Source organism: Hetaerina americana, unplaced genomic scaffold, assembly GCF_022747635.1.
Source record: "Hetaerina americana unplaced genomic scaffold, ioHetAmer1.1.p SCAF_16, whole genome shotgun sequence".
NCBI classification, from domain to species: domain Eukaryota; kingdom Metazoa; phylum Arthropoda; class Insecta; order Odonata; family Calopterygidae; genus Hetaerina; species Hetaerina americana.
In genome coordinates this window covers 11,679,601-11,703,479 of record NW_027286719.1, presented here as the reverse complement: position 1 = coordinate 11,703,479, position 23,879 = coordinate 11,679,601, and the positions used below count along the sequence as shown (strand labels likewise).

Below are 23,879 nucleotides of genomic sequence, written 5' to 3'. Positions count from 1 at the left end.
TTGATGGGTAGTAAAATTTCATGGTTGCCAATGAGTACCTCGCAGACAAGAACAAACATGTCAACTGAAATGTTGCCAGCAACTTTTGCAGCACTACCGTGAAAAGGGAGATGGACCTTCTTCTGAATATTGTGATGGGTGAAGTCATGGGTCCATGATAACAACCTAGAACAGAAAAGACGGCACTAAATACCGACATCGGTCTTCTCCTCAGGTGAAAAAGTTCAAAACAAAACCATCCACAAAACAACTTCTTTTGACTGTGTTTTGGGATGCTCGCTGAGTTCGTGAAAAATTTTCCGGAACGAGGGGAAATGGTAAATTCTTCTAAGTATATGCAGGCTCTAAAACAATGACATTGAGTTTTTTGTGTTATGCGAGAGCCTGGCACAAATACTCTTTCAACATGACACCACTAATCCACACACCTTGCACAGAACTGGAGAGGCTCAGCAAAAGCTCAAATTTGAACAGACTCTCCTTATTCACCCGATCTTGCGACTTCCGATTTTTACTTTTTTTCTTCTACTCATGAGACGCCTCAAGGGTAAGCATTACACCTCAGACGATGAGGTGAAGGCAGCTTCCAAGTCCTGGATTCGAGAAAAGTTGGAAGAGTTTTTCAGTGACGGAATGAAAAAATTTGTTGCACATTGGAACAAATGTGTTACCATTAACAGTGACTGGGTTGAAAAATAAATATATAATTTGGTCACTTACGAGTTGTACTTCAATGTACTTTTGGCCCAATCTTGCTATTTGTCTTTATTTGTGCCCTACAAGCATGTGTGCCGTAGTTTTCAGTCTACTCTTGTAGCTTTGGGACTGAGGGGCTGCCCAAGTAATTTGGGAATTTGGGGGTGAAAAAAAATTTCCTAGCAAGTGTATGTTCACAGAGAACATAAACTATGATGAACAGATCAAACTATGATGAAGTAGGCAAGGTCTACCTTCTAGGAAATTTCCCTCTTAGATCCAAAAATGACAAATTCATGAAACTCAAGCTGTGCCACCAAAACCCAATTGCCTTGATTTGGTTTATTTTCTCTTAAATCTCCAGGCTGTTACACAATTCAGGTGAAAATCAGAGGATTTGAATGATTGGTGTCAAACCAAGCAGTTTGCAACAGGGACCATGATTGCAATATTTGTTTATGATGGACCTACAGGGTTCGTCCGGAAAATAAGTGTACTGATTTTTTCCCGCCGCTCCAGGCGCGCCCAGCACCGCTCTGACGGGCTGCGATTGGAGGGGGGTATGTTGGCAAGCGACGCTGAAAAAGACAGTCGGCTCTGAGCTGTGGTGTAGTGAGGAGCTCTGTTAACGCGAACCTCCACGCTCGACCCACGTCACGGAACGCGATGCCGAAGTTTTTGGAGCAGCGTTATTCCATCAAATTTGCGGTAAAGCTTGGGAAATCGTCTACCGAAACTGTCGGTATGATTAACCAGGCTTACGGGGAGTCAGCCATGTCCAGAAACATGATCTTTCGGTGGCACAAGATGTTCGTGGAGGGCGGAGAAGAGGTCGACGACGAACCACGGCCTGGACGCCCATCAACGACACTCACCGACGAAAATGTGCGAAAAGATCGCGATGTACTGAACTCTGATCGTCGTCTTAGTGTTCGGATGATAGCAGAGCAGTGTAATGTGCCAAAAACAATAGTGCACGAGATTATTAGGGAGCAATTACAGATGCGAAAAATTTGTGCAAAGTTGGTGCCGAAAGTGCTCAGTGATGATCAAAGACTCAATCGTTTGGAAATCGCGACCCAACTTGCGGATCACTGCAAAAATGATCCACATTTTTTAGAGAACGTTGTTTCGGGTGACGAGACGTGGATCTTTGAGTACGACCCGGAGTCGAAGAGACAAAGTGCGGAGTGGGACACCCCATCATCACCCCGTCAAAAGAAAGCTCGCATGAGCAAATCTCGGATCAAGGCGATGCTCCTTGTCTTTTTTGACAAAAGGGGAGTCGTCCACTACGAATTTGTACCTGAACGACAAACTGTAAATGCTGCATTTTACGTCCAAGTGCTCGACAGGCTTCGAAAACAAGTCGCCCGCGTCCGGCCAGCTATCAAAAACATCTGGCGGCTGCATCACGACAATGCGCCGTCTCACACCGCGCTTGTCGTGTCGGACTTCTTGGCCAAGCACGGCGTGGCAACGCTGCTGCACCCGCCCTACAGCCCGGACTTGGCACCACCGGACTTCTTCCTGTTCCCGAAGATAAAGAGGAGTTTGAAAGGAACGCGATACGGGACTTTGGGCGCCGTCAAAGAGGCCGTGACGACGTGTCTTCGAGAGGTTCCCGATGATGCCTTCGCGGGAGCGTTCCAGGAATGGGAACGCCGCTGGAACAAGTGTATCGACTCACAAGGGTCCTATTTTGAGGAATATTAGCTTAAGATATGTAAAAGTGTAATAAATTTTTTTTCCTGAGCTCAGTACACTTATTTTCCGGACGAACCCTGTATATCCTAAACAAAGTAACTATTGTAATAGTTTAAGAAATTTGAAATGAATGATAATGTATGGAAAAACATACAAATTTGGCAATATTTAAGGACTTCAACACAAGGAAACTGGCATGAGGATAGATCAAAGTCAAATGGCAAAATGTGTGGCAAAAGAGAGCAACTGAAGCACATGTGAGAAACTTACCGAAGGAAGGATTTTATTGGGAGTGAAGATGTTTGTGATGGCAGAGAGTAATTCTTCTTTGGGTCATTTCCTACACAATCATACTATGATACTACTTATGAAGATAAAAATTGCTTTATGTACGTTAAAATGAATGGGCCCAATGTGTTTTCATATAACTTCACCAGGACTTGGTAAAAAAATCATGGCTGGCAACAGAGAAAAAAAGTAGTGGAGATATTTTTCCATAACAGCAACTTCAATGAGATATTAGATTTCTTGAGCAATGCACCTTTATGCACATTAATTTTCGGAAAATAATATGAAACTCTTGACTTTTTACAACTTCTCTGGTTCTCTCACCCTTTTATTTTATCTATAAATATAATAAATAATTTTCTTCACAATGATAATGCAATTATCAAATGATAATATGAGAATCTAAAATTAAAAATTTTGAATTCAATACCCCAGTAATGTAACATTTTACTCCAAAGTCATCATTATATAGCAGGCATCAATGAATTGGAATGAGAAACCATTATGACTGGTAAACACATAAATAATGAATAACAATACCTAAATATTATTCAGCTGACAGCAATTTGAAAAATCTTTACAAATTTGCCAAGAAGAATACCTTTTATTTTAATATAGAAGGCGAAAATTTCCCTTCTACGCCACTATCCACTAGCAGTTTTCCATACCAATACAAAAAGGAAATCCATGTTTAATGAAATTGCCACATAAAATTGTACATTCATCTGAGATGAAAGTGAATAATAAATTACCATTCCCCATAGCAACCAAAATATTACTGCTTAATTCTCACACTTGAATTACTATAATAGTGTAATAAGCAACAAGCTTGATAAAATTGAACAAGAAAGAATTTTCCAAGAAATTTCCATTCTCCTCTCTAAAAGAGATAGCTCACAATCCACTATGTTTACTTAAGGAATGCCTTTAGTCCACAGATGCAAATGAGTTAAGAAGTACAGTTAGGTGGGTGGTGAGCAAAGGTGATAACAAGGAGAAAATATGGAGCACAAATACCTCTGACTGAGGATTTCTCATGAAGCATCCTGGTTAGTCAGCTTCAGTGTAGCAAGTAAAATGAGCGGCAGAAGGAGCTTCTCTCTTGTTCTTATCATTTCAATGTTTATTATAAGTAACCAAAGAGAGGAAAATGGTAAGTACCCATGAAATTTTCCACTAAGTGCATATTACATATTAAGGCAAATACTTAGGTTAAGCCTACATTTTGCTGCTCATCATATTGACATGCTACAAACTAATAGGCACCTAATTTGCACAGAAAGTATATATTATTTATCCAGACTTAGTAATGTCAATTAGTACAGACTACATATGGTTACATCACACTTGTTCAGGTCCAATTTTCTTTCCTTAAAGACAAACTTATGATGATAGACTATATTCCTCAACAAATACTTTGAAACACAATTAGCCAATCTTACTTCGATAAAACAAATGAAATTCATGAGATCAAAATTGACCAAATGCATACTACGTAAAATACGTTTTTGTATAATTTTCAACTTTATGCCATTAATATGTACAACCAGATATCATTTAGAACATCACAGAATTAATCTTTACTGTCTTGGTTGTGACTACCTAATTCTTGTCAAATTCATAAGATGTACAATGTCAAATTTTGAATTTTTTTCAGGCAAATTTTGTCCCATCCACCGCATGAAACATCCTACAAAATGCAATTTATTCTTTTACTGTGTAAACATCACCAAACCTCAATCAACTTATGTGTGGGTCCCTGGAAAGTGCCAAATAGGCTTGGTAAGCTACAAATTTTAATTACTAGATATGATTTCTCTGATGCAACAGGACAAAATTTTTCTCGTTTGAGTAACATTTATATTAATTTCAAACTATCAAATTCGCTGAAAGCAGAGAAAAATTAGCCCACTTTCACATTAAAGCCGATTCTGGTTGCCTTTCTTATTAAGATACTTAATAATAATAATAATTATACATTTTAGTTGTCGAGCAATCAAGTTGTTACAACTGTTACACTTGATATACGACACATCAAGGGAAAGTAACAAAATACATTCGTGGATAAAAGACACATTTCAGGCATAATCAAGAAATTCTACAATTGAATAAAGCATTTTTAATTTTAAGAACCCAAGTGGATTTACTTTTAATGCAGCCACACTGTTATGGGCCTTAATCTCAGCTGGAGGTTTAACTTAATCTCAGTTGAAGGCCCATAAACTTGGGCCAGCACCTGCATTTTTTGTACATACATATAAAACGTGCAGCTGCTCATTCTGCCTTTTAGAAAATTTGTGGCTATCACAATTTTTCACATACTCAGATTTCTTTTTGTATGTACCACTACATGAAAAATATAAATGCATGGCACTGGCAAAACATTCAATTTTTTAAACAGAGTACGACAAGGGGCAGTGTGTTTTGCAGAACTCTTTAGCCGAATGGCTCTTTTTAGGACCCTAAAACAGCCAAGGCCTTAGATGATGAACCCCAGTAAAGGATACTATAGGCTAGGTGAGAATAAAATTCACCATAGTATAGTGCACAGATAACAGCCACTGAAACTGTGGACCTAATGGACCTTATTATAAAGCAGGCCAAGCTTAACTTACTCCTTAAAGAACTTAAGTGTACATCCCAAGAGATTTGAGAATTGATGTGGAAACCCAAAAATTTGGTATTTTCTACCTGTGGGATCACCCTCCCATCAAGGACTTGTCCCTGTCCACTTTCATTCCTACCTCCAGTTCTTCCCATGCCTCTTTAATCATTTCCTCTGCTTACAGGTTGAACAGCAACAGTGATATGGGCAACCCTGCCTTAAACCTCTTCCCAACAATGCCTATCCAGACACTCCTTTCCCAATGCACACCTAAGCTTATCATATGCTTTTTCGAAATCTACGAAACAGGCAAATACATCCTGATTGTACTCTATATTCCTCTCCATTAATAATTTTATTACTGCAATGGCATCACGCGTACCTCTCCCCTTCCTTAACCCAAACTAATCATCCCCTAAGTAATAACTTGCCCTATTCTCTCTCCTTTTGCTGATGATCCTTAGAACAACTTCAGCTGCGTGGGATATCAAACTTACTGTCCTGTAGTCCTCACATGATGTAGCCTTCACCTTTTTCGGAATAGAAACTAAAACTGATCTCATTAAGTCTTCCAGCCAGATTCCTTCCTCATAGATACTACGAATCAGCCCATATAGCCTCTTCCTCACACATTTTCCTAAACATTTCAGTAGTTCCACAGGAATGTTATCCACCCCCACGGCCTTATTTAGTGTCATCTCCCTTAATGCCCTTTCTATCTCATTGTCTAGTAGGCCTGGACCTAAGCTATCTTCCTCTACCTCATATTCTTTTTCAATGTGTAACTTTGTTGGCATACGTTTTTTACCATACAGTTATTTTAAATATTCCTTCCATCTGTCTTGGATCTTTCCTGAGTCAACTAATATCTTACCCGCCATATCTCTAACTGTTAGCATAGATCTCCCTTTCTTACTTCCCGATAAAGATTTAACTTTGCTGTACAGGGTACCAATTTCACCCTTCCTCTGCAAACTTTCCATATCCTCACACAGCGTCTTCCCCCATGCTTCTTTTGCTTTATTTGTTGCCCGCCTCAATTTATTGTTCAATTCTTTGTACTTCATTTTGCCTAATTCTGTATTTATATTCTTCCATTTTCTCCGCTCATCCATCTTTGTAATCATCTCATCCGTGAACCATGGTTTCCTAGTCCTTTTAGCGTTAACGGTTCCAATAGTGTCTTCTGTGGATTGCAATAACCCTTTATTCATACTTTACCATTTTTCTTCGATAGTACTTAGCCCTTTACCATCCTCCATAATTTCCTCCACTGCTTGTTGGTACTCCTTCCTTTTTAATCCATTTAATGCTTCTAAGTTCCATTTTCTAACCAGCCGCCCCTGCCTTATCTTTTTGAAACGGACGCTACATTTCATAACAACTAAATTGTGGTCTGAGTCCGCATCCGCTCCCGGGAAGCTGTGCGAATTTATCACACTGCTACTAAACCTGTGTCTAATCAGAATATAATCTAGCCTATACATCCTTTAGTCATCTGGCATTTTCCATGTATACCTGCGCCTTTTGTGGTGTCTAAACCAAGTGTTGGTGATGACTAACCCCTGACTCCTGCAGAACTCAACTGCTTTCTCCCCGCGGTCATTCCTTGTGCCTAAACCATAGTCCCCCGACTGATCACCATCTCTTCCTTCACCTACCGTCGCATTCCAATCCTCCATCACTATCAAATGTTTCCCAGCGGGAACACACGCGATTATGTCCTCTAACTGATCGTACATCCTATCGACCTCTTCCTCTGTATGGTTGCTCAGTGGCATGTATACCTGAATAATAACCAAGATCGTCTGTTCTGCTTTTATCTCTACTAGTAATAATCACTCCGTTACCTGCTCTATGTTGTCTACGCTTCTTCCTACCTCTTCATTCAATACTATGGCAACCCCTCGTTGGCTCTCGTCCACGCCGCTGTATATTATTCTATAATTATCACTTCAGTAATCCCCGCTATCCTTCTATCTCACCTCGCATAGACCTAAAACATCTATTTCCCCATTTCCATTTCTCACTTAATATTCTCTAATTTTCTTCTTCTCAACATTGTCTTAACATTCCAAATTGCTATTCCAACTAAATTGGTCTTCTTCTTCTGTGTCTTCTGTCCTGCAGCTGTCAGTTTTCCCTTGCAAGGGTTTCATGGGATGACGACCGCCGAAGCCTTGCCTCCCCTGCTGCCGGGCACAACATATGGCCGATTTGGCTGAGCCCCGTAATTGCTAGGACTCATATACTCTGTAGTATCCATCCATGTAGTATCCATAGAACATACGCTACCGGGGAAAACATGTTCCATAGAAGTGTACTACATAACTATCAACATTACATTTACACTTCTCATGCTGCATTACACTTTAGGAGACCATTACTGCAAAGAGATTTGACCATGACACATACATGGTAAATGAGCTGAAAATATTAACTCATCAAAGAGATCAATATTTGCTATCTCAAAGTCCAAATAAAGATTCCTTTCAACAACTTCTCAGTCAAATGTTTATACTCCATGGGTATTATGATATATATTCTCAATTACACGGCATAGCAATGCATTTAGAGATAGCAGTCAAAGCTCTGTGGACTTCAATAGCAAAGAGAGACCAAAATTTAAAGTCAGCATCAATAAATATAAAACTTTCTGGCCCCAAACGATTGATTGTACATACTTGGAAATGAGGTTATTCAAGCAACATAACCCTCAACATCTCATTTGAAATGTCAAATATGAAGCTGAAAAAGCAAAATTAAACCTTGAATGATAAGAAAATCATTTTTTATTCCATAGGTCTTTCAGCCTATTCTAGGAATGTGTGTGATTCCAGAAGATTATGAAGACTGTCAAGGAGAAGGTGACCTCAAAATTACCTCAGAAATGGTACAGGATATTGTAAAAAGTCGACAGCAATTCTTTGCAGAAGAACCTAACTTTGAATTTGAAACACTCTTGGAGTCTCATGATGAACCTCAGCCGTCACCTCAGACATCCAGCTATTTTGGTGGCCTTACTCACCCTGATCTGAATACAAACTCTCCATTTTCAAGTAAACTGGAGGCCAACAGTTATAATTCATACTCACCAATTCAACCAACTGCAGGTGATAAATGGTACCTTGGCGTTAATAACAAAAAGACTGAAGATATTACTCCTACTGGTAGCCTATACCTAAATCCAGGGAAATTTATAATTAATAGAGGGAATTCAGCAGTGTTTCACCCTAGCGACACCTTGAAACAGAAGGGTCAAAATGATATTATGGCAACATTACCGCAATATATTACCCAATTACCATATCAACACAATTTAGATGCTTCAGACAGTAATGACCAGAGGTATGCAGAAAATTCTAATAAAAAGAACACACAACCGTTTTTAGACAAAGATGAGAAATTCAACTATGAAAATACAAATGAGAAGGCTAATGAAAATCATAACCATGACAATATCAAAAAAACTGAAGTAAAACATCAAAATAGTCACAATGATTCTAATATGAATTTTCCAACCATTCAGAAAGATACTATGAATCACACAAGAAACATTAACCCTGTGAAAAGTAATATACCATCACTTGTACCACAATATGCATTACCCTTGAAACTTTCCAACAGACAAGTTGGTGTGCAGTGTAAAAACAGAGCACGACTGCCTCACATTTCAGACTGCACTAAATATTACACATGTAATGCTAAAGGAGACTTAACTTCCTACAGCTGCCCTTACCAAACGGCATTCAATGCTTACATGCAAAAGTGTGACAATAAAGTTTATGATGATTGCTTGAAGCAACTGAACTTAGGTGCTGCAACTGTGACTGATGCCCCCTTTTACGATGAGATAGAGAATACACCACAGAACCAAATGCAAATAAGCCCAGAAAATGATAACAGTCAAGAAGTATTCAAATGCACAACTGAAGGGAAATTTGAAGATGTCACATCTAATGAGAATTATTTTATGTGCACCTTAGACCAGCAAACTCAAGTGCTTACCCAGCATAGACTAATATGCCCCCAAAAACTATTATTCTGCTCTGAAAGAAAAATATGTACCTATGCTGAAGAATGCTATCAATAAAAAATAAGTATGCACCATTTATGTATCCATTGTGTACCTATTTTTTTTTTCCTCCCTGTGAATTCAGCAACAATAAGAGACAGAAATGCACCCCAACAAGGTTATCAGCTAAAAGCCCAAGAAAAGTATGTCAGCACAGACTCATAGGTAATCAAAGAAGGTATATTATAAATAAAGGAAATTCCATTTACACATTCAAAGAATCTTCATTTTGCTGATTGTCACTATATAACTGAGCCAATTAGGTATACACATATCAGTGATAAGTTTTTTGACTTTTAAATTCCCAGTTTCATTGGTTTCAAGGCTAGAAACAAAACTTGAATCAAAATGAACATCATCTGTCCTGGAATGGATAATTATATTAACTACGTCAAGTTGTTTTCACCAAAACTGTGTTAAGGTTGAAATATCCATCACAGTATATTCAACATTTAATGAATGGTTTTTAATTGAAAGTTGCATTTTAAGAACAGAAAACTTTCAATGCTCAAAAAAGCTTATTTTTGCAAAACTGCATAATAATTTGGATTTGAAAATTTCAGCCCCTCAAAACTGATTCAGAAAGGTCAATCATATACAAAGTTCCATTCATCTTGTGCACGGTGAAGATACGTAGGTATTAATGTTTCAAACTGTGCTTCTTTCATAAACAATTTCACCGGCAGCTTCATGTGAATCACTTGAAATTGGGAGAGCATTCGCTGAAAAATGATTTGCACCCGCCAATTTCACTCAATTTCTCCCACACACTGTATGATAATGAGCGTATCACATTTTACATGCTTCATACACAAAACATTTCACAGATTGCAATTAATCAATCTGGTTTTATAGAAGGTGATCACTGAAAAACAACGGGCAAAAGTCAATTTAACATTTAGTACACAGTGTAACTCTGGTTCATCAACATTTTCATCTAAACAACCGTTGGTTTCACCCTACATGCACACTTAATACGGATCAAGAGCTGGTACGTAATTTGAAGAGTTACTAAATTCAAACTCTATAAATTCTTACAACAAATAGATATAAGAAAATACAATTCCTCATACAGAGGGAGGGGCACAGTACATACTTGGCATTGTCATACTCAAAATATAGCACCTGGTCTCGACTGTTAATCCCCACCCCTTCTGGCAACCTCTCTCCTCCCTTCCTCAGCCTTTGATTTACCTCCTTCCCTTCCTCCCTCAGCAGCCTTTCCCTACTTCCACCTCATCCTCCATCCCCCCCTGCTTCTGTCACCAACCATTATTACCCATCCTATACCACACCCCCTGCTGTATCCCTTCCCAGCCTCATTTTTATGACTGCGCATATATTAATACATAATCTGTATAGAACATGTTTTCATTGTCTATTGCCTGTTTAACAGGACTGGTTGCTTTAAGTTTTGAACAAAAACCTGTGAAATCCCATTTTTATTACATTTTTGTATCACAAACTTTACAATAGAGTGAAACTTCTCATGAACCACACATAGGGCACACAACCAAGGCGATAGGTCACTTCTCTGAATGCAATCAAACTTTTGTTTTCTGTGGCTAGCCAGCAATATCCTGATATCTATCCATTTATCAGACATATCAAAACCAAGAACCAAGGCTGAGCACTAAACAAGCACCGAAAACAAAAAAAGTGGAACTGAGCCACAAATAAAATCCTTATGAATATTTAACATGGGATACTAACATCCTATCTGATTAATCTTTTAATGCACACAATAATAAATAGTACAGTGAATAAGGGATGTGCCCTAGAAGACAATTCAAATTTGTAATTAACTTTCCTTGCAAATTGCGCATAACTAGCAGGTTAATTGCCTTATTTACCGTTATACCCTGTGGCAAGAACTCATGATGCACCATGCCCCAGCAATCAAAGAAAACTCTAAGCAAACTTGCACATTCGATGGAACTTGGTGCGCTTTTTACGGTCTTGGCTTGTGCTGCAGCTTCCATTGGGATGATTGGGATTTTGGTAGTTTCCACGTCATAACCATAAACCCATGATTAGTCACCAGTTATGACCCTCTAAAGCCAATTTGTGTAGTCACAGACAGAGTCATTCAATTAACTCATTAGCAATGTAAATGCATTGCTGTTTTTGGTCGAAATTGAGCGATTTTGGTACGTATTTTGCGGTGACCAGTGCCATACCCAGATCATTGGTAAAAATCGAATTGAATAAATATGTTTAGCTTCTCAGCAACTTCTCTTACGGTGATTCGATGACTGGCCAATACTATCTTCTTCACTTCATCGATGTTTTTGTCTGTCGTTGGCATGCTCGGGCATCCGGCAAACTTGTTAGCCAGTTAACAGTATGTGATATTCACAACAATTTCAGAATAAAATTCTTCCAAATAACTGAGAATTAAGCATTTTCATTGTTTCTTCTCATAATCTGACATTGTACAGACAATTGAATGAACACAGATTACATCTTAAGACAAAGAGGAGAACATTCGTAAAGGTTGTACATTGTTTCAACTATTAACATGAGTAATACTGAGTGATAAATTTTTGATTTTCGGTATAAGCTGGATCAAATTTAATTTTTTCTGGTGATTAATGTGGAAGTCAAAGTGCAAAACAGATATTCAATTGTTCCTGGCTCAACCTTGCAGAAATTCATTTTAATGAAATTAAGAACACAAAGTAACTTTCCACTGTCCTTTATTAGCGTACAACCGGTTCCAACGCTCAAGCGTCATCATCAGGTACTTGCTCAAGCGTCATCATCATTACCTGATTATGACACTTGAGCGTTGAAACCGGTTGTACGCTAATAAAGGACAGTGGAAAGTTACTTTGTGTTCTTAATTTCATTACTGCAAAACAGATGTCATGGCAACAAAAATTAAGGAACTTTTGGAATATTAATTAGGAGGTTATTACTTATTACTAATTGGAATGAAAATGCAATAAGTTCTTGAAAGATTAGTGTCACTAAAGAAATATAAAAAGGTAGATGGAATTTTTGAAAAGTATAATATTCATCAATTAATGGAAACCAACATTTGGTTATCGCCAGATACCCTAAAGTTGATGTAAAATAGTCAAATATTTCCAGAATTCATCGCAGTAAGTTTTTAACTTTAAAAGTAAACCTTGCTCTACCATTAAAAATTTTTAAGTATGATATTTTTCAACAAGGAATATTGTAGATGGTAATTCAAGCAGCAAACTGAAACGCAAGTCTACTGTCAAAAATACCCTATAAATATAACAACAACATTACCCCAACTTACGTTACATGGAATTATTTTAGGAGGAACGGAACTTCTGCTCTTTGGTGCTCTATTTTTATTCTGAATAAGAACTAAAAAAACAAAAATGAAGCATTAAAATGTTCCTGTCCAGAAGACCCATGACTATAATGCTGCTTTGGCAGCACATTTCATACAAAGAATATCATAAACTTCTCCGAGAAATATGGCTTTCTTTCAGTCAAAAGTTGCATATAAGATCAGACTCCAATCAGGCTGTTAGCAACAATACGTTGGAAAAACTATCCTTAGAAAAACCTCCCCCTGATATTGAAACCCTTACAGATATTCATGTTCATTGCCTTTCCACCAAGGGAAACCCATACTATTAATGGGGTCAGATCAAGTTTTGATTCAAATATGATTGGAACTAACTTAAGCCCTTAACGTTGACTGTTTAATTATTAGACAAATATCTCATATGTACAATTTTTATTTTGTCATCCATTCAGGTAAAATCTTCATTCATCCCCACTGACCTTCAGAAAAGCTACAGAATATGGTTCCGACTAGATGCAAATTGAAAATATAATGTCATCAATGAAGATAATGTTAGGAACTTAAGTTTAAGATAATACTTGAGTAAACAATGTTAATTAATGAGGACCTCATATTTTAATACAGTACATCAAATTTTCAGAAATTTTTGAAATCCTTAGCTGAATACAATTACCTATCCTTTTTAATTATATAACAATAAATCATTGGTCATCTGAACTCACATCAAAGTTTCTGCATGATGTCTGAAAATATTTAACATATGTCAGCCAGTATTATGCTTAGTTAACTCTCTCTGATGAACAGTGAGTAGCTTAGATAGCAAGTAAATCAAGAGCTGCTTTTGCCAATAGAGGAAATATGTAACAAGTGTAACAGAAGCAGACAGAGTATTGAATCTTGATGAAGCTTGATGCAATATAATTAATAATTGGTGCCAAGATATAAAAAATAGGGAAACCCAGACAATATTTAAAGGAATGTCTACTCTACGATAATTTTTACCATAAAATGAAACTTCAAAGTTAAACTGAATTTCACTACATATATCGATTGATACGAAAATCAATGGGTTGGTAACACGGTAGCCACAATCTCACGCAAAAAAAGAAGAGAAAGCAATTGGTGTGATGCACATAAAATTATGGTTTATGTATTTCTAACAGTTTTAGAGTATTCACTTTCCTTTGGGCTTAGAATTTAATTCTCAAGCATTGTCTAAAGTAAGGTGAAATAATTGAACTTCTTTCTTCTCTTTTGACCAACAAATTGAAATGAAATGAGGTAATTCTGATCTACTATTTACGTAGGAAAAGGATGAAATTTCATTTTTCAACTTAGTTTTGGCGGGTTTGGTGATTTAGTTCTCATTTGCTAACTATATGTTTGAAAAGATATGAGATAGTAAGAGAACTTACCAAAATAATTTAAATGCAGTGCCTTTACCTCAAATTGAAATTACTTGAATATGAATTGGATTTTCCACATCTTTATGGCCTTATGGCAAAAAAATATGGGTAAAAGATAACATTCACTTACCTTCTTTTCATAAGCAATAATAGAATACGGGCATTTTATACGAAAATATGCATTTAATGCATTAATGCATAGTACCTAACACCTCAATATTTTTACATAAATGCAGGTTGAGTTGGAAATATACAATAAGCTGATCAATGTGTGTGTTATATTCTAATCCCATCAATTGAATTTGTGAATATATGAATTGAATAATTAAACCAAGTCAACAATTAAATCAAATTTTGAAGCTGCACAGATACCTAGAAAAAGGCAACATGCAAGGCACAAAATTATTTCTTGCTAACAAAATGTTATGCTATTATCATATAGGATTATTAAAATTGCTTTATGATTTAAAATTACCGCTATTTCAATTTTACAGACAATTGAATAGTGAGATTTTCCATAAAGAAGTTAGTTGAAAAAATCTCTTAATATCTTGAAATGAAATGAATACATATTTATGGATACTCTAGTTCAAATTTGAGGAATTGGGTTACCCTAAGGGCTGAAATCTACCAATTTAAGAAACACCAGTGAGATTGAGAGCATAACCCTTAGTGCTCAGATTTTTTTCAGCCTCAATACCAGTAGTCTACACAGAATTTAATTTTTTAAATGCCCCGAGCTTGAAGGATGAAAACTGCTTACAGAATATATTACATTTTATACTCGCCACATATTACCAAACCAATTAATTGATGACCAAAAAAACTTACATTCATGAGCGTACAAATATAATGAGAAGGGGACACCTTAAAATTAGATAATTTTGTGCCTCGAGAAACACTTGACAGACGAGTTGGCAGGAAGCAACACCATGTCGTGTTTCACTCAACACCCAAGTAGAAAAGGATATCATGGAGTCGTCACCTCATTTTTGACAACTAATCAAGGTTACATCATATTATCAATGTGGCTGCAAGATGCTGAATTTTACTTTACTCCATTAAGATGAGAGTACACATTATATATGTGAAAGACAAGTTATTTTGCAGAAGAGTCATGCAGCAGAGCGAAATAAATTTTATTTCCCAAAGAAGTGGGTCTGTGTATAATTTTGAATCGCATTTGAGGTGAGCAAATGACTGCAACTGAGAAATTGTGATTTAAAAGACAATGATGCAGTAGAATAGGAACTATAGCACCATAAAACTAAAAACACAATTAAAAAAATAAATCATCTGTTTTTAGTTCAAATACTATTAGAACCTGTTAGAGAATGGTGAATGGATATTAAATAATAATTTCCAAGTCATTATTAAGTTAATTAAAACCACTATAGATGTTAGAATATTTCCTTGCCTTGGGTGGGTGAGTTGAATGCAGAGCCAACTTCAGACGATGTGTCAGTGCTGGAGTTGCTCGGTGCAGGCGAGGTTTGAATTGTCAGCGGTGTGGAGTAATCCGGAGGGCATAATGTACTTGTGGATTTTTCTTCAACTTTGTCAGCATGGATCTCCTCAGCTACAGCTTCTGAAGAGCTGTATAGATTTAGTTAGCATGTAATACTACTGTAGGGATATTCTATACACAGTTGTGTAGGGCTAAACAGTTATGAACCTGTTAATGTTAAACAGATAATTTTTTTCCAGCAATAATTACAATGCAATTACTAGAAAGCTGTAATTCAATGGAAGCAACCCATGGAAAGTATCCCATAAATTTCACAACCAAAAACTGAAAAAAAAACATTCATATAAAGCAATTTCCTATCATGCACTATCTGGTGATCTTGCAAATAGTTGAGCCTCCTATACATTTTTATGATATGACATTCTTCGAAAAAATCTACAAAAACCTACATTAAAAATCCTAATTATGGATGATAACTTTCCAATGCCATAAAATATATATCTAAATTGATTAAAACTGTTTTCAAAGTTCCATAATGTTCAGTTGTAATCATTACAGCCTGATGAATACTATGGATATCTCATAAAAGGCACATTTAAGATATGTTTTCTTTGCATATTTTAAAGATTGGTCTACAAATACACAACAAAATGTTTTTTCCAGAAGAGAAATTTCTTTTCGTACTCTTATCCTCCACAGTTGGAAATTTCCAAACTTTTCCCCAAGTCAGGAGGCCATTTCCCCAGTTTCTACAGCCTTTCAACAGATGTGTCATCATGAGTACTGCATCTTGCATGATCTCTATCCTCCTCCTACCCCAGCAATAAGGTTGTGGACATGATACAGGGGCCCGAGGTAAGATTATACACAGCCCTTGCATCACCAATTTCCTACATCCAGCACCTTCTCTAGGATTCCTTCTTTTAGTTTTTCAATGCACCTTCCACATTCTGTACTTCTTTGTAAATGCAAAATTTAGGTGAAAGTCTGGGTTTCACTAATTTGTACATCTTTCATAGCTGAAAATGCAATAAAACATGCCACAATAAACAGAGCACGCACATGCAAAGTCCATTATGCATTGCTACTGATAAAATGAGTAATTATTTCAGGGATGAAAAAATTCTTTAAATGATGGCTTAGAAATGAAACCTTAAAAAATTATTTCAGGAAAAGCAGAAATGCATTTTAGTGTTTATAAATATTACCTTTATAAATGTTTGCATGCAACTTCACATTGTTTTTTGTAAATGTCACATCTGTACACATGGCAACATGAATACTCTCAAATAGGGAATTGCTAAAAATATTTCCACTCGTTCATTTGACCTTGAAAGTAACTTAAATTTAGATATAAAAATAACTGTATTTATTTAATCTTGCAGTTCAACAATAAAAGTTACTTATATTTATGGAAACTCAACAACATCCCGATAGGCAAACCCATTTATGAGCTTTCCACTAGTATCACATGTTTCTTAGCTGAAGAAAAATACAGAGGTTATTTGTACCTTCTGATGGATCTGACATTTATCTTAGAAAGACATAAAGCCTTCAACTCTTCAAAGGATTCATTGGCCATGATGCAAGAATGTTTTTGTTCAGATAGGAAAGTCGCCAGTCGATATCTAACCTGTGTCATCAAAGACAATCACTGTAGGATAAAATAGCATTGTTTTTCCCTGCATCTCTCATTTTTGCCTATTAACTTTCTCTTCTTATCACAGCTTTTCACTTTCACATTTTTTTTGCCTTTATTTCCTCTTCAATCATCAATATCCCAATGTTGTTTAATACCACTTTTCAAGTTCACGTCATACAGATGCTCTATAATTTACACAGCCTCAGGCCATGACTCATTTAAAACTAATGCATGTGTGAGCCAACTATACTGCACATGTGGAACTCCTTTGATAACCTTTAGATAGCCTCTACCGAATGCATTAAGATGACAGCAATAATGCCACTGCAGACTTTTTTGAGTACACTAAATCTACTGAAATCACAAATTATTTCTGATTTCTTTTGACAGATAAGCGTAGAGCAGGAGAAAAAGGCTCAACCTAATCAGTATTTTCAAAAATTTTTATTTTTATGCATGGGTCATGCTCAAAGAAATTTGGCATTCAAGATGCTTAATTTTCATGTCATCACACTGATGATCCCCATAAGAAATTACTCAAATAGCAAAAGTAATTCACATACAATGAGGAAGGAGTTCATCTCAAGTTAAGCCATGACAAAATTTAGAATCACAAACACAAGGTATGAGATTTCACTTTCCCTGTACCCTCAGAGTTCACATCATAAGGAGCCAATACCCAGGAAATTAAAGTGAAATGCTTAAAGAAGCATGATCTAGGTTTAAACACAAACTATTATCAGCTTAACATTTGGCCCATTAGGGAAGTAGTTCTCAAGTAGTACTAGACCATTAAATGTTATAAGGTCAAACTTGCAGTTTGAACTAATTTTGTAGTTAATTTTGAGCTTATGCCAACACAATTCTTTAATGGTTAGTATCAGAGCATGTATTGATTTTGCCATACATTGGGGATGTATATTAATAAGTTCAAGTCCAATACTTAATGAACTCGACTTGGATGGGAAGTTTGATGAACAGTGGAAGTTTTATTTCCATATTCAAAATGATGCGTGGATACAGTGCAAAATATTATGAAAAGACCATGTTATTTCAACTACAACTCTAATGGCAACTGCAAATTATATGAAAGGTATAGGAAGTCTTAGATGAGAGTGTCATGTACATCAATGCCAGTAAACTATGGGAATACTATCACTCGATAATGTTAAAGTTTCAACAGAAATCATAGAAACTATTTTTAGATTACTAAGAAACAAAAAGCAGGAAGTAGCAAATGGAGAATCTGTAAATAGGTGGTAAGAGTGGGAATTTCATTGGTCCATTGAAGGAAAAGGTTTGAAAACATTACAAAAATTTGCGTCTCGTATCAGACTTCCAGGTCCAGGTATACATCACCTAAGTTCAAAAAGGTAGTGCAATGGTTGAGTGAGTAATTCTAGAAAAAATTCCTCTGGATTTGGTCAAATTTCAACTGATTATCAAATTATCACATGAGAGTGTTGTGAGAGTTTAACAACTGAAAATAGCAATAGCCAATCCATTACAACTTGCTAGAGTTGACATATTAACCAAGCCAGGAATTCGAGGGCTAAACATATTTCAGAAGTCAAAATTTTAAGGGTATATTAAAGAACATTCACAGACTCATTCATGTAAGAGCAGCAGAAATGGCTGGCTGTTATTACAATGCACCCCACATGCTCACCTTTTGGCCAGAGCAACATTTTATTACACGAAAACATTTCACTTCTACACACACCACTGAAATTATTATCTTAATTAAACTAAGGCATGAAACAACCAAAATTTAAACCGTATACCTCAATTCACTTTTTTGGTTGATACCATATTTTTTAAATTTATGTGAAAGCTGATATTTTGTGAATTAAATTAGTAATTCTACACTGGGCAAACTGGAAATTCCCCACAATGCTATGGTCACATTACTTGGTTTTATGTGTTCAGACATCCAAAGCCATAACGAACCATAACTCCTATTAGGAAGCATGCACTAGAGGATAGAAAATCTGCCCCAAGTAAGGCTTGTGCTAATGACCTTTACGTTAGTAGATTCGTTCACAACACAAAAGACTACACACACTGGTCAGAACAGAGCAAACGTGCATAACCCTTTTCCTGGGCCACTTAAGCTAAGTGTAATATGAGGCCTACCAAATTACCCGCAGCAAAATAATTCCTTGATACACTAACAGATATCCAATAAAATAGATTGCAGGTGATCATCTGGGTAAATATAAATAAATCATGGAGTAGATTGCAAGGCAGAACTGATTCAAGAATAGTGAGAAAACACAGCAGTTAATGGGCCATTTATTAACAGGAACACATTTGTGTTTACAGAAAAACAAGCTGGAGCACATTAAATTATGTGCAAAATATTTCATCCAATTGCCAAGCAGTCTAAGAATGGGAGCATTTTTTACCTAATGATAAGACGCATTCACATACTTGTACTGGAGCATGGTCAAATTACAGGTCTGACCCAAAATTACGGCTATTTTACTGTTTTCTAATGGTTTACAATATTCATGGGTAAGAAGCCATCCCACACTCTAGTTATTTATAATAACAATAATAATCAACTTATAGGGAGCAGTTACAGTTATGCGAGACTCTTTCACATATTCAAAACATGGTAGTATACAAGCACACAACACAAACAATAGAAAAATTACTCCTGTTGCCTGGCATGGGAATTTTCATGCAAGAATATCAGCATGGCATGAAACTACAATCATGAGAAAAAAATGTCAAGTGAGCCTAAAGATTTGAGGTTTACTCCATAACATGCATAACAACATACAAGTTCGGAAAAGTCAAGCATAGAAGAGATTTAAAAAAAAGCACTTCAAATTATATTCTTTAGTAGAAATATTACTGATAATCAAGAAATCTTCAATTAAATTTAACTCTCTATAGAGTACTTAGTGAGAATAGGTAATTAAATTGGTTACCAACCGAAATTCTTCTAGCCAGTGAGAAGCATCAGTATGAACTTAAGTACTGAGCACATTCATAGCATCATTAGAAAATCTTTCTATGCGGTTAGACACTTTCACAGAACAGTAAAAACTCAAATTTTGATTTTTAATCGTAAATAAAAATAAATGAATTGAAACATGAATATTCTTTTCCCCTCAAAGCTCCATGAGAGGACGTCATACAGCCATGGGGAGGGAATGGTTATTGACAAAATCCACCAAGGGCAAGCAATTCGATCTTGGTGTCTATGTTAGCTGTTAGCTATGATGCCTAGCTGGGATACGAAAATGGCAAAACCACAGATCTCCATAAATCTGGTCCCCTTCCCCAGACTGTACGAGGAAGTTAGATAACCAAACAGGGTGGTTAACTCTCCCTCCATTTATGCTTACCCAGCCAATTGGAAGGACCCCAATTTTTTTCATTGTCTGAAGCATTGACTGCTCCACACTTACTTTGGACACCAGATGTAACTTGACCCCAAGGTTCGAGTGACATCAGTGCAATGGTTTAAGAAACTTGTCCGCAATATTACTCTTGGGGCTAAGTAGCATAGAAACATGTTTATTCAGAATTGAGAGCTAGTGGATGCTCTTTTTGGGGCACCCAAAAGGAAAATCTCCATCCCCCGACTATGCCAGGGAATGAGATCCCTGTCCCTAGAATTCCCCCTTCTTCTGAGCTCTCTGGACATGAACTCATCAGAAGACGATTAAAAGAAAAGACGGAATGGCAGAGGAGAGAAAGGAGGCAAAGAAGCATACAGAGACCAAGGACAGAATTTATTTAGACAGCACTTGCCAAAACTGTCACAAATTTTCAGGGAAATTATAATGATACACTGAAATCTTACTTGTAAATTTTCAAAAGTGCTTTCAATTAGTTCCACCTTAATTTTAAAAATGAAGGAAATAATGAACATTCTAGCATAGAAATTAACAATTTCAAAAATGAAATAAATACTGGTCATGGCAGTTTAGAAAATAACTAAAATGTGCTTTTCTCCGATCATATGCTCCTTGCACTTTGAGATATCAAATCTTAAGCCTGCAGTAAATGCTGTTTGTGTGCCAAGAAAATTTTTCATATGAACTTATTGCACTCCTTTGTATTCTCACAACCACTTACATGTATTCCATGCCATTTTAAACACCTTCCGGATTTATAGTAAAAGATATCAATTAGTGATGAGTTCTCAACACTTGTGTGCAAAGTTTTTCTAAAGTTTAATTTATATCAGCTATTTCAAACTGAAAACAATTGCTGATTAAGATCATAATTAATATCATCATTTAAGTAACAGATGAGTAACTTGTGAGATGGAGGTGAAATCTAACCAGCCATAGATTACAGCTCAAATAAGAATACCCATAGAGGCAATAAAAAATACAAATGAATCCAAGAAATGAACCTCAGAAAACCATTTTAAAAATATTATGGTAACAATTCATACAATAGCACAAACATACCAAAAAAGTGACCAGAAACCTACTATGAAGAGATAAGTCACAACATAAAGAAGAGAAACACCCAAACTGTTTATGATCTAGCGAAAAGAAAATTTGGAAAAAGAAAAACAATATCCCACAACATCCAGGATGCAACTGGAATCTCTTGTAATTATATTTCCCAAGAGCAATCACTTTTTTTAGTCATTTCCTATTGTGATAAAACCATTCATGGCTACTAAAATATCACCTTTCATCAAGTATACAGAAATGACATCATCTTCAGGTGAGATGCATGAATTACCATCATTTATTGATGATTTTAAAATATTTATCAGAATCATAACAAATACTTTTTCATAAAGATGGAAAATTGAGTTATGATTCAAAGGAAACCAAAATTTAGTATGATTTACAAGCTTCCACATATAGTCCTGCGAATGTTTTTTTATTTATGTTATGGACCATAATACTATTAAAATAAAAAATTTACACCATGATATCCAAAGTTATAATTCATAACCCACTATGGAATTCACAGTTAAGATTGCCTCATTCTGTATGCTTGGGAAACATTCAGCAATTAGATAAATATATGAATTATTTGTTTCTGGAAGCAAATGATTTATCAAGCTATAAAACATACTTTTGGAAAGTCAACATTGTACTTTTATCACCATATTCTGAGAAAGTTCCAAGCAAACCATATGTTTCAGCGGAATGCAATAGTGTTACTATCTTCTGGCCCCACCCCTCACTACAAAACCAGTTTCAGTTCAGATTTTAAATGAGGATACGACCCAGGTCCAGTTCACTGTGAGTTCCTTGCATGAATTCCAGGTCTCATTGCCTTCCATAAAACAACTTCACTAAATAAACAATACAATATTGCTAGTAGGTATCCAAGTTACACTGACATTATTGCTGGTGTTGATTTCAGATTTCCGTATTTTCCCATTGATAACGCTCGCGTTATCTATACAAATATGTCCAGATGATCCAAAAAATGACAATGCGTGCAATATAATAAAAATTGAAAAAAATCCTAACATTTGCATACCTATACACACAATAATTTGAAGAAGACTCTCGCAAAAATATATTAGTCATGTGTGATGATGAGCCTGATATGTGAATTTCACACGCCGGGTATTGCTTAGTACTGGGTGAACTCTACCAACACCCGCTAAATCGACCTTCGGGTTGATTACAGTGTTTATGGTTTATATCTATACACACATATATATATATATATATATATATATACACACACACATATACATATACATCAACATATATATATATATATATATATATATATATATATATATATATATATATGTATATATATATATATATATATATATATATATATATATATATATGTATATATATATATATATATATATATATATATATATATATATATATATATATATATATATATATATATATATATATATATATATATATATATATATGTATATATACATATACATAAACATATATATATATATACATATACACATACATATACATATCCATATACATATACATATACATATACATATACATATACATATACATATACATATACATATACATATACATATACATATACATATACATATACATATACATATACATATACACATACACATACACATACACATACACAAACATATACATATATACACATATTTATACACATACATACGCACATACATACGCACATACATACGCACGTACATACGCACGTACATACGCACGTACATACGCACGTACATACGCACATACATACGCATATACATACGCACATACATACACATACATACACACATACATACACACATACATACGCACATACATACGCACATACATATGCATATATATATATATGCACATACATATGCATATATACACATACATGTACATACACATACATGTACGAGGGTCATCCGGAAAGTAGTACCCGTTCGTGAAATAAAGACACAAAAGTAAATATTAACAAACATAAAAAATTTTATTTGAAAGAGGATACTTTAAACTACTTCTCAACATAATCTCCAAGCAAATTAAGGCATTTGTCATAACGTGTGACAAGTTTCTGTATTCCTGCTGCATAGTCCTTCGCCGCCAGCTCATTGAGATACGCGAGGGACCCATCTTGCACAAATTTTTGCATAATGCAGATGGTGTTTAACAATTTCATGAACAATTGTTCGAGAAACATTGGGAAAATGCTCACAGATGTCATCAATTGTGACGCGCCGATCGTTCCTCAC

The 23,879-nt window shown here is 35.7% G+C and overlaps 1 protein-coding gene across 4 annotated transcripts in view; it reads right to left on the bottom strand.

The window, feature by feature from the left end:
- Positions 1-23,879, bottom strand: part of caly (ubiquitin carboxyl-terminal hydrolase calypso) — a 119,878-nt gene that overhangs the window by 47,269 nt on the left and 48,730 nt on the right. For all 4 annotated transcript variants that reach the window (XM_071584108.1, XM_071584107.1, XM_071584109.1 and 1 more), the window contains exon 7: positions 15,487-15,665. In XM_071584108.1, coding sequence (XP_071440209.1) covers positions 15,487-15,665 — 179 coding nt within the window. The remainder of the gene's footprint in view (positions 1-15,486; positions 15,666-23,879) is intronic.